Source organism: Watersipora subatra, chromosome 5 (genome assembly GCF_963576615.1).
Source record: "Watersipora subatra chromosome 5, tzWatSuba1.1, whole genome shotgun sequence".
Lineage (NCBI taxonomy): Eukaryota > Metazoa > Bryozoa > Gymnolaemata > Cheilostomatida > Watersiporidae > Watersipora > Watersipora subatra.
This window is the reverse complement of record NC_088712.1, coordinates 21,814,490-21,827,661: the sequence shown is the minus strand read 5'-3', so window position 1 is coordinate 21,827,661 and position 13,172 is coordinate 21,814,490. Positions and strand designations below refer to the sequence as shown.

The following is a 13,172-nucleotide window of genomic DNA, read 5'->3' as shown; positions in this document are numbered from 1 at the left end:
GTGCCAGTATTTCCTCAAATCTTAAGTCATATGTTGAAAAAAACACGTTCGAACAGGTTTGTTTACCTGTGGGCAAACGTCAGACGATTGATATAAATTTACTTTGTGTGAATCAGGCATGCATTTCTAAAGTAATTAGCCATTTACTCGATCACAAAATTGCCAAATACAAAGACGATACAACATTGCCAGGTTACAGCCTGTTTAATATCAATAGCATGTGCACACATAACACACCTACAAATTACAGAGCTGTCTAATACCTACAAGAGCAATAGAACAATGTCCTTACATTAAACTACACTGCAGCGAGCAATGTCTTAGACGGCTGCAACATCGGCTGATGAATGTTATCTTCAAAGGTTTATCACTTCATAATAAATATTCAAATAATACAGTACCCTAGGACACTTAAGTTTTCGCGGCATCTAACTTTCGCGTTTTCGCGGAGTCTTCATCACGCGAAAAATTCATGCGCGAAACTAAACTATCATAACGAACTAGCGAAAATTCGAAATTAAATAGCTATGTTCTACGCAGGCCTGTATTCACCGGTTGCAAGTTGGGGGGCTAATGTTAGACGACTAGTTATGAACATCTGGGGTGTGGAGAAGGAGGGGGGGTGCTGTAAGCTCCCAACAGGTTTCTCTTATGTAGGGCCTCAGCCGGGCCTCTCACGTGAAGTTTTAAAAAATTTTATTGGCAAGTATCAACATTTTTCTATTTTTTGAGATTTGCTTTGTTTTAGCTGATGTGACTGACAAAACGTTTTAAAATTAAAACAGGCAAAACTTGTATGCAGTTAAAAAGCTCAGAAAGAAGACATATTTTTTAAGCGTTTTAACAAAGATCATTTTTGCCGATTTTATTTCAAGTTCATTAAGTAGGATATGGGCAAGCAGATGTTTGCTAAAACTTGATATTTTGCAAACCTTTATAAAAGTCGTTAACAAGAATATTTTGCCGCTGATGAAGATAATAATGACGCCTAAGAACTACTAAAAGTTGATGTTTGTATCTATGGCTTCGAATAAAGTAATATTCTACAGCGACAAAAACCTTTCTATAGCCGTTGGACTATGAAATTCCTAAAAAGTTGGGGCGTCTTAGCCGGCCAGCTGTCCAAGGGAATACGGCCCTGTAGTTCATTGATATCCACAACAAAATCGTCATATTAGAAGTGCAGATAATTTTGTGTGTGATTGAGCTCATTGGGAAATTTCTAGTAAATTCGTTAATACACCGAATGAGCAGCATGGCAAAGCAAATTAAGATAACAAGTTTTTTTGGAAAAGCCAAGACAAACGAAGAAGATGATGATATCAGTTTAGTCACCGAATTTGTAACTGATGAGGATGAAAGTCTGGTAGGTGAAGTCATACAATTAAATAATACTTATTGTAGTGATGAATTTTACTGCCAACCAAAAACGATAACAACCCTCACCAGGTCCAACCATGTTATACAGTTCTGGTTGTGATGTTGGTTGTTATCTATTTTCTTTTTTATGAGACATGTACTGTATTTGATTTTTTTTTAATTTGAAATATTGTGAACTCAAAACGTGCCATGGCCATCGCTTGCTATAAATACTTGAGATCTAATATTGGTACCATATCGGTCACGACGGAAAGGACCGAGACGTCATTGATAGTCAAAGAAACAAATGGCAGCAAGCGATCACGTTGAATTATCGATTTCTGCCATACATTTATACCTGCGGGTTACAAATACAAACTAGTCGCAAATATAACAACTTTTTTTTACTAGAGGACCGGACCTGAGGAATCTAATTTGTTTGTTCCACTGTATTTATTTTCACATAACTATATTTTCGCACTCATCAGAGCTGCGAAATTAAGTTGCAGCGAAATTTTACTCTGTGTGCTACTCACGAAACTAAATACTAGCGAAATATAAGTGTCCTAGGGTAATTAATTCTTTTAAATTCAGGCTCCTATGATGCATACCTCCTATGACGTAAACCTCAGGTAATGTAGAAAGATTATGCGAAGATTTTCCTTCCTACTACATAAAACATTCCATAAAACGTAAAGTGACAAGTCGAGCGAGTTTTCAAAATAGATTTGAATGTTTGTTTATTTGCCAAACTGCCGGATGAAATAACGCTGTGCGCTCAGAATACTATTCATTACATGTACATATACAGTGAAACATGGATAACTCGCCCTCGGATATAGCGAACACATGGTTAACTCGACTGGATTTGCTTGGTCCGTTCCCACGCAATGATAAATGGCTCTATATAACTCGAACTCAACACTGTTAATTCGAACTGTTTTTGCCCAACGGCTACCGAAACGGTTGCTATCGCTTTAGAAAATCACTTTATTCCAAGCCATAGAAGTAAACCTCAACTTTTCGTAATTCATAAGCGTCGTTACTACCTCCATCGGCAAAATATTTTTGTCAACGACTGTTCTAAAGGTTTGGTGAAATTTGATTTATACTGCTATACGATGAATAGCACGGGCTAGCCAGGTCACGGGCGCAAGGATTTTCGCGTGGCGAAAATCCTTGAGTGTGTGACCCGGCTAGCCCGTGATGAATAGTTTTCCGACGTGGATTCCGTGTTGAAGCAACGTCGGAATGTTGAATGCTTAAAACGTCTTAAAAATTGTTGTAATTAAACCTATACGTTGTCTTAGCTAAAAAAAACTATTCATCGTTTGACCTAAACACAGAATACGTGTGTACATTCAATAAGTATCCATTCAAAAAACGTTAGTGATATACAATGTACCGCAAAACCTCGTAAAACTTTTAATTGAACTGCCTCGGAGTGTTGCTCTTAACGAATGCCAAGTAAAGTAAGGTAATCTTTGCATAAACTTCAAGAAAAATCGGCAAAATTGATCGTGGGTAAAACGCTCAAAAGAAAAAGATGTCTTTTCTTTTGAGCATTTCAGCAACGATCAAGTTTTGCCAATGTCAATCTAAAAAACGTCCTGGCAATAACATCACCTCAAACAACAAACCAATCTCAAGTGATAGAAAAATCTCTATACTTTTTGGTAAAAACGTTTTAAACTTTACATTAGAAGCATTTAATTTGAAACAAGCCATTTGTGCTTTTGATTTATATTATAGTTTGTATACGTTCATGTATCTACTAATAAATAAGTAAATACATGGACTTGTGACAGAGCTCTGATAACTTGAACACTCTGATAATTCGAACACTTTTGCTCGATCCCTTGAAGTTTGAGTTATCCGAGTTTCACTGTTTATAACTTTAATATAACATTATGCATGAACATAACTTACGCAACAATCTAATTCGTCGTAATAGATTGTTAAACGTGTTGACAAAAAAAATCAATTAGGATAGCTGCGCAATTGTTCATAAATACAAAGAGGATTGGTAAGTGTAGACATTACAGCGTCGGTCTACTAGTCTCACTGTCACATATGGAGTATCGTTGAAAGTATCTTTATATTAGCCTTGACCCCTTGATAGCAATATACTAGGAATAGGTAAAACTGCTTTTTACTGTGAACATATTTTGTTTTGCCTTTTTGTAGATGTACAAAATATTTGTTAATAGCATATTGGCATCTTTGCTATTCTACTGTATTCAGCACAGCAATTACCAAACTTAAACTTTGGAGGAAACTTGTTGATGTTAGAAAAGTAATAGGGGGTAATTGTGTTCCACATCAAAAGGTGAAAAAACTGTATAACAGGGTAACCATAACCTGCGCGTGAGCTTTACTGGCATTTACCATTAGCATCAGTTGCAGCCAAAACTTCCTGTGAATTTACCTAATAACACTCTCAATATTTGTTCATTGTTCTTTAGTAATTGGATGTCCTCTACTATCTGTAGAAAGTGCAGTGTTTAGTCAATAAACTTACCTTTCTCACATTTGGTTGAATCTGCTAAACATTTCATACAGCTGATGGTGAGGCAGACCTTACATTCCAACACCAGTGGCTGATTCTCATGCTTTCTACAGATGTCAGGCAGATGTTGGCTCTCCTTTGACATATTCTGGCTCATGGAGTCTGTATGATGACCATCCAGGGCATTGTCGTGGTCCTAAAATAAGCCAAAACGTAGTTTAATTTTTTGAAACAAAACACATTACAGTTACAGCAGAATCTCTGTCCCAGTGATTGATCTGGAAATGTGAAAAATCAAAACTTAAAGCTTGACTTGCAAAAAAATTCACATTACCATTATTTGATATAAAAATATTCACCATCTCTTACCCTGTTGCGTTGTAGGTGCAAAATATGTGAAAGGTGATTACAAGCTCTTAAAAGCTCAAAAACGAACAGTTAATCACAGCCACATGAGACCGCCATAGTTTGGATTCGCTTTTCAAAACGGCTCAATTGTGATGTAGTTGTGAGAGATGGTTTCTGTTTACACTTTCATGCAACTTCACTCGTCGAAATATTTTCAAATATGCTTAACATATTCAATAGGACCATGTTTATTGTTCTTATGCATTTGTTTTATCATCATTGTAAGGCTGTCACTTTCAGCACTGATATCCTATAACCAAGCATAAAAATTTGTTTAACTTTTAACGTTAGCTCGAAGGAGTACTTATCATTGTTAGATAAACAAGACGAGCCTGTTGGTCACCCGTGATAATTATAAAATGCTGCAGAAATTAATCACAAAGTATGGTTCACATGACCAGATTACGACTAAACCAAGCCGAAACAAAACTGTCAAGTAGCGAGTATCTTTATTTTATATGGGGTGTTTGGTAAAACCCAAAGTATTTGTCATAATCTAAGGCTACAAGAAGTTTGATTATGAGCCTTTTATTGGCCTTTCAATTCACGTGAGAACATCGTGTGACAAAACAATAACCAAATGTAATGAATACGTCAGAAAAATAAACTGATTTCAATCCACGGCGGCTTTTGGTTTTTGAGCTTTTAAGAGCTTGTAATCACAATTCCACATATTCTGCACCTACAACGCAGCGCAGTAAGACTTGGTGAATCTTTTGATACCAAATAACTGTAAAGTGAATTTTGTTGGAAATCAACCTTTAATAAAATAATACAGGGCAGCTCACTTCCTTTAAATGTAAATCAAATAGATGTCGACATATTATTAATAATACAGAGTTTTATTGACCATTTTTCATCTATCAGTTAACTTGTTCTGTTACAAAGCACTCTTTATTATCAGATAACCACAATTATTATTAACAACTTTGGTGGTAAGAAAGTCAGACTAAGAAACAGAATTGAATGAATTTGAACCCTGAATTAATTATTATTAGAATTAACCCTTTGGCAGGGGAAACGACCAAAATGTCGTTTACCGGTTACGGGGGGGGGGGGGGGGGGGAAACAACATTAATGTTTATTTCGGTAGACGTTTATAAAGCTGTCGCCTGGTAACGTTAAACAAAGGATATGAACACTAGTAATATTAAATATCATCAACAAGATATTGGTTGATGATTTACAATATGAAACGATTATCTGAGAGGCGTTGCTTTGTGCTAAAAGCTAAACAAATCGAGACTCCTTGGAAAAGAATAAAAGTTGGAAAAACCAGTCAACATCGGCTTGACTTTCAAAACGGTAAAATAAAAGATTATTTGATCCTGCGATCGTTAGTAATTTTTTGTCTGATCAGAATAAAAATAATTCCAATGATAGAAGTGATGTGAACTTTTTGGACTTTTAATATACCCTAGGACACTTATATTTCGCTAGTGTTTAGTTTCGTGAGTAGCTCGCAGACTAAAATTTCGGAGCAACTTAACTTCGCATCTCTGATGAGTGCGAAAATATATTGATGTAAAAATAAATGCAGTGGAACAAACATAATTAGATTCCTCAGGTTCAGTTCACCGATAAAAATTTTTTTCAATTTGCGACTAGTTTGTAATTGTGAACCGCAGGTAGAATGGTGTGGGCAAGGTCGATAATGCAATTTGATCGCTTGCTGCCATTTGTTTCTTAGACTATCAACCAGCCCGTTTTCACTGGGGCAGCTAGCTGACCGGCTGAGCCGCCCCAACTTTTTGGGAATTTTTTACGGTAAGTGCAGTCCAACTCGGATAACTCGCCCTCAGATAAAATGTAACATTTCATCTCAAACACAAGGTCAACTCAAACGGATTTGTTTGGTCAGTTCCAACGCAATGATAAATTCCTTCAGATAACTCGACCTCAACATCATTTATTCGAAAAGTTATTTGCCCAACGGCCATGGACGCGGTTTTTATCGCTGTGGAATATCACTTCATTCCAAGCCATAGAGACAATCATCAACTTCTAGTAGTTCTTAGGCATCATTATTATCATCATCAGAGGCAAAATATTTTTGTTAACGACTTTTATAAAGGTTTGCAGAAGATTAAGTTTTATCAAACACCCGCTTGGCCATGTCCCATCGAAAACGTAAAAGCCTCCGAATGACCTTAAAATAAAATCCGCAAAATTGATCTTTGTTAAAACGCTCAAAAGAAAAATATGTCTTTTCCTGAGCGTTTTAACTGCGGTCATGTTTTGCCTATTTTAATTTAAAAACGTCTCGTCAGTCACATCACTTAAAACAAAACAAATCTCAAAAAATTACAAGTTATTGAAGAGGTGTCAGTGGTGAATCCAAACCTTTCCAGAGCCATGCTGCTTGTGTAGTACTGCGAGTGTCAGTGCATGTGTCTTATTTTCTTTCACTACACGGTGCTCACTGCATTGATTGATGTCCCCAGCAAACGATAATCTACTAATTCGTGTGCATTGACATCAAATTCCTATCATTATAAAGCATTCTTAATGGGAAAATAATCATAATTAATTGCAAAATAATAACGTAATAAATTTTGATAGTCAAATTATTTTGTTTGTTTATATTTTAACGATGATATAGTGGTCATTAAAAACGTTAAAATAAATGTCGTTATAAAATTCCATTTTACAGTATCAATGAACAAAGCTATTTAGTTTCGCTTTTTCGCTCGTTTGTTATGATAGTTTAGTTTCGCACATGAAACTTTCGCGAGAGGATGATACCGCGAAAACGCGAAAGTTAGATGCCGCGAATACGTAAGTGTCCTAGGGTACTTGGAATATACAGAGAAAACGATCGTTATGGTGGCTCGCACGGCTACGTTTTAGCCTTTGACTCTACCGAGGAAAAATGCTTCCAAGCATTTCATACAGGGACAATTGCACATGGTTGTATCGTTTTATGAGTAGTAGATATGTGAATGAATACTTATGTACAAAAGTTTTTGTCCATAGAAACAAATTTAAGAATTGAGCTATGCATGTTCATAAAATATCGATTTTATTGAATTTTCGAAAATAAATTACACAAGTTTCAGTTGTTTTGGGGGGGCTTATACCTGGTCAAAGGGTTAATATACTCGTCACTAAAATATCTGAGAGACAGTCTCAATAAGATTGGCCTTCTAAACCAATAACAGGGCCCAAGGGATGAATGATTCTTACCAGCTTCTTCCCAAACATATTAAATATACACACTGTAAGCATCACAACTTTGGTGAATATTACTTACCCGCAGCTTTCAAGGCCGCACCAGAAAATCTTGTTCTTTTCACAGTGTGATCTGAGGCACGGCATACAGTGTATGTGGCCTCACGGAAGCTGTTTTGGATCAACTATCTTCTCATTCATCACTCCACAGAATTCACACTCGATATCATCAGGTGCAGAATTCATAGCTTCATTGCAATGATAAAGTAATGTGATACGAATAAAATATAAAGTTTCTATTGAACCTACAGAATTAAAAGCTAACTGTCACAATATAAGGTGATAACAGTGTGAATGCTTTAGACTAGCCAATGCTTAAACGCAAGAACACTATTTAGTAGACCTGCGTGATTTGTCTCCTTATGCCAATTCGGCTATCGACCTCAACTTCAATTGAACACCGTTAATAACCGACACACACGAGGACTCACAACGATGTCAAACGATGTCACAATTGCTTGCGGTTAACCTGACACCGTGGCAACCTGACACCGTGGCAACCTGAACATCCTCAATTCATGAACCCTAACTTCAGATTTTTGTTATGAAATTTAACCCTTTCACTGCCAACCGTGTACAAATGCGGGTATTTGCCCAGTGAAAGCCATTTTATCGAAAATTGCCGATATTGCTTCATGATATATATCTACAGTAGTTTTTTTCCAATCCATCTAGAACATTTTTGTTACATATTTTATTTTGACAACATTTTAACTAACATTGATATGCAACAATTCAATGGATCTATACTTTGTGCGATGATAAAGCTATGTGAAGCTACAATCGATGCGAAGCTAAAATGATCCTCCACAATGTTTCTTACTCTTACAAAATTATTACTTTCACCACCATCAGAGGCAGTGCTGCTACTTTAATTATCTGTATAATCACAAAAACCTGAATTGGCTATAATGTCATCAACATAACTAATTACCTGTTTTCTGACTCGCACGTGATACTTAATGAACTCACACAAAAAATGTTGGTTTTTAGATTAGAAATTTTCAAACAAAAGTTTAAAATTGCTTCGTTGCTTTAGGTAATTTTATAGAGAAATCTTCGAACAACGCTGTCAATTTCATAAATTATTAATTAATTAAATAAATTTATTAATTAAAATTAAATAATTTATTAATTTCTTAAAGACCATTGCTTATGTTGTCAACGAATCATAAAATCAGGCCACTACGCAATTGCTGGGAAAGTCGCAAAATGCGTCTATGGCAGTGGACCCTAAAAAACACATAAATGTATTTATGGCAGCAGAAAGGATAAATAGCTTTCAAGAAGGAATGTGATATTTAGGTAAATGTAAAGCAAAGATTAAAAAAACCTTTCAAGAAAAAATAGTGTCAATTTCCATGGAAGATTCTGTGTAACTGTCCAAGCACGCATGCACAGTTTTTATGATATGGAAACCGAAACCGCACCAAAAAGTCGCACCTCAAACTCACACCTCAAACTCACACCGGTGTTTCCAGTTTTGTCTGACGTCCGAAAATATGAGATTCAACTCGATTGAATAGAAACTAATCGCAACCACCGGATCAAACCGAAACATTGTGCTGGTCTACTATTTGGCGTCGCCCGCATTACAGTGCATCATAAAGTTATTACAGTGCACCCTCGAGATACGATTACACCGGTATACGATGTTGTCACCTTACGAAGTTGAACATCGTGAGATCTTCATATCGCTATACGAATTTTATTTCACCATACGAATTCGAGAACAGTTTCGCCCGAGTTAAAATTTGACAATCGGTGTACTCAAAACGCACATCAAAATAACAAAGAGACCGGAATGCGGTTTGCCAAAGACATTTTCACAACGTTTAAAACCGACACGATGACCGACTTCTCTCAGGTCAGCGTTCCACGTGAGAAATTTTGTGAAAAGCACATAATCGAGAGTGAGTATTAATTTTTAGCGTTATAACCCCTCTACAAGACAAAGAAAGAATGATTTCCATGACAACATAGTTGGAGTTCATAAACAAATAGGTAGAAGACGTTTGTATTGTTAATATTGCCAAGGAATATGGTCGCAACCAATCAACAATTGCAATTATCAAAAATAAGAAATTCGTTAAAGCAAGCACAAGGAGGAGCTTACGACTGACGACTTGAAGGAGTTGAAAGCAATAAACGGGATGTAGAAGAGACATAAAAACCTACATTGGCAGAAAAGTGTTAATTTACCGATATGAACTGGTACATAAAAAACAATACATATCATTATAAATCTTCTTTGTGCGGCATGTTTTTCGTGCTTTATTCAATACATTTATGTTCTATTTATTTTATTTTGATTTTATGTTTGATTTTCTTGTTTAACCATGTCTTTGCAGATGGGCCTGTTTTTTATTACTACATAAACACAAATCATCGTATGTACGTAACTCATATATAACTAGCTACTCAAGATAGTTGACACTCCCATATTACTTTCTAAAAGTTGCTAAAACCATGCCCTTTAGGGTATAAGTACGTACAAACTTCTGCATGTATGGTCACATTGATTTTCGTGCACATTTCATTCAAGACAAACTACTGTACAACCCTCTCTGAATCATTTTACAAATGTTAGCTAGCTAGCAATTTTCTGCACTGTACCAGCATTTACAGGGCACGAGCAAGCGTCATCCTCAATAAATGATAATCCGCACTAAGTAAGCTTATTTTCTTCGAGTACTCTCTGTACCAGCAGCAAAGCTGTGTCTTCATGGCAATTTCGGATTTTCCCAACCCAAAAAAAATAAACTAGAGCAACAGCTCAAGTCACGTTACTCCAAATGTATGTGCGTACATTGTGTAGTAAATAAAATTTTATTCTTTGATGGCCATTATATGGTCAAGTGTACGCGAGGCCGCTTTTGAGAATTGCAACGCGCAGCTTTTACGCTCAAGTTAGGTTTAAAAAGGTTTTAACCAGACTCGCTAAAGGCTATATTAAAAGCTGGGAAGCGAAAAGATTTTAGTGATGGAAAGTTAAAATTTAGTGAAATAGTTAAAAATACATGCTCAGCTTTAATTAGCTTTGAATGTGTGTTTAGTAAGCTAAACATATTTGAAGTGAAAATAAAGCTTATGTTGTACGTATGTCTTGCTAGTAAGAACTCCTTACCGTGCGTACTGCATTTCGTACACACATGGTGTTGCATTTGACAATTTTGCAGATCATCATCACTAGGTGCACTTAATACAATGCAGCTACTGTAGGTAACTATAGTTACTAAAGTTAACATACTATTTCGTTACTAATTTTCAATATGTATAACATTTTTATAAAATTTTGTATATATATATGTGTGTGTGTATATAAACATTTTTTATTGCATTGTATAATTACAATGGTTTCTATACCCCTGCATACGATTTTTTCACCATACGATGTCAACCTCAGAACGGATCAACATCGTATCTCTATGGTGCACTGTACTTGTAAAATAAGCATAGCCCTACCATGACTTGTCATTCTGCAGTTAAACGGTTGATGATTTGTTCTTGTTCACCACATGATAAGACCAAGTCAATGGCTCACAAAATCCCATTTCTTCTGAACGTGCCAACTAATCAATGTCTCTAAAATGAGGCTCATTTAAAATTTCAACTTTTCTGTTCATCCTCTCCAACATAAAACTGTAATATACATCTAGAGCAAAGGCAGGGGTTTATTAGTAAAACAAAGTTTTACAGTGAAAGACAACTGTGTTTAGCATAAGTTTATGGCATCCCTTAGCTGACTGGTAGTCATGCTAATAACATGGTTTATACTTGATATTCTTACTGCTTGAATTGATCAAAAGTCTGTCTCATCTCCTAGCATAGAGTGATGTAATAAAGAGTAATAACAAATATATTATTACACTTCTAATCACACCTCGTGGCCCTTTTGGAGTCAACATTATTCTACCCAGATATTAACCGCATTCCTATGTTCTCAGGCAAGTCATCGATAGTATCACGTAAATCATTAGGCAATCGAGCAATTTAGGATAACTTTAGACATAGCAGGCAAAAGCTGGTCATTTGTTCAGACACATTCCGCTGCACTTAGTAATAATTAGTTTGGCTCAAATTATCTTATGATATCAAACAAAAGGCTCCAATATGCCATTTTTGATAGTGTAGTTTGATTCGGGCACAGGCGTGCGTCAACGTTGTCAGCGAGTAAAAGTTGCCGTAAGGGAATGGCCAACATTACCGCTGATTAAATCATTATGTAGTTCAAGTGAATGGTTATACATCACATAATTTTAGTATTAAATCAGGAGTACCCCAGGGCTCAGTGCTGGGACCCCTATTGTTTATTCTTTACATCGATGACTTGCCACTCTGTGTGAAAGACGCTGACTGTCGACTGTATGCCGATGATACTCTGCTGTGCATGGATTTGACAAACACCAGCCAGCTGGCTTTGCAGACTAACGTTACAGCATTACAGCATTGGGCCACACAGTGGGGCATGACATTCAATCCAGAAAAGTGTATCCACATGCAGGTGGGCAGGTCGACACCAGATTTTAAACTTTTTATGAACGGAATTTTTATACCACAGGCGAATGGTCTGAAATATTTGGGGGTTTTCATACAAAGCGACATCAAGTGGCACGAGCATATTTTAAACATTACTAAGAAAAGTAATAAGGCACTCGGACTTATCCGACGCTGCCTTTTTAATGCAAGCATATCAACAAAAATTGTCGCCTATAACACAATTGTTCGACCATTACTCGAATATGCCTGTCAGGTATGGTCACCGCACGCAAAAGGCTTAACTGACAAATTAGAAACAATTCAAAGACGGGGGGGGGTTCGATGGATTTTCAGACTCGGACCTATGGATAGTGTCACAGAGTGCATGCGTGTAAATAACATCCAGGAACTAAAAGATAGAAGAGAAGATTTGGATTTGAAATTTTTAAAAAGAATTGAGTTTGGTCTATACGAACTAGACCTCAATAACTATATCTCTTTTAACCCATCCCACCAAACCTGTCATGGAGTAGTCCACCCACATTTTAGGATAGACCAATATAAGCACTCTTTTTATAATAGAATGGCACCGAATGTTGTGGGTCAGGGCGTTGACGACTCCCTCAGTTTTTAATACGATCTTGGTGTTGCAACAAATTAGGTTTTAGCGTTCTTATCAATCATTTTATCTCAAATTTTATGTTCATATAATGCCCTCGGGCGTATTGGACAGATTCGAATATATATATATATATGTATGTCACAAAATCTGCCTAAAGCACGCTCAACTGAGTAAACAAGCTCTATTAACTACATATGATTTAATTTCTCATTCTAGCACATAATGAAACACACATAATACTCACCATAAAACTCTCCAATGTGAACTGATGTGGACGAATAAGCTATAGCCGGTGAACCGTAATGTCTCTAGTAGCAGCTCCTTTCTGCGCATGCATTTGACTGCGCGCTTGCAACTACGGCAAATTTTGTTTTGATGGTGCAGATGGTAACAGAGCATTATAAAATCTGTCAAGGAGAAACATCGCCGGTCTCTACGACTTTTGAATTTGATCTGAGCTCATAACTATAACTTTTACCAGCTCACAGTTTGAACGGGGCATTTCGCGAATAGACGGCGTGTTGTACAAAAAATAATGACTTTATTTAACCGTTGCGGTCTTCC

General features: G+C 36.4%; 1 protein-coding gene across 3 annotated transcripts in view; it reads right to left on the bottom strand.

The window, feature by feature from the left end:
- Window positions 1-13,136, bottom strand: part of LOC137396563 (cyclin-dependent kinase-like 1) — a 29,992-nt gene extending 16,856 nt beyond the window's left edge. The window contains exon 1 of one of the 3 annotated variants that reach the window (XM_068082878.1): window positions 12,853-13,136. In XM_068082878.1, the coding sequence (XP_067938979.1) occupies window positions 12,853-12,855 (3 nt within the window). In that variant the 5' untranslated portion in view covers window positions 12,856-13,136. Of the gene's footprint in view, window positions 1-3,880; window positions 3,994-10,972; window positions 10,989-12,852 lie in introns of those variants that run through there. The other 2 variants (XM_068082877.1, XM_068082876.1) reach the window with 2 other exon arrangements.
- Between the last annotated feature and the right edge of the window lie 36 nt (window positions 13,137-13,172).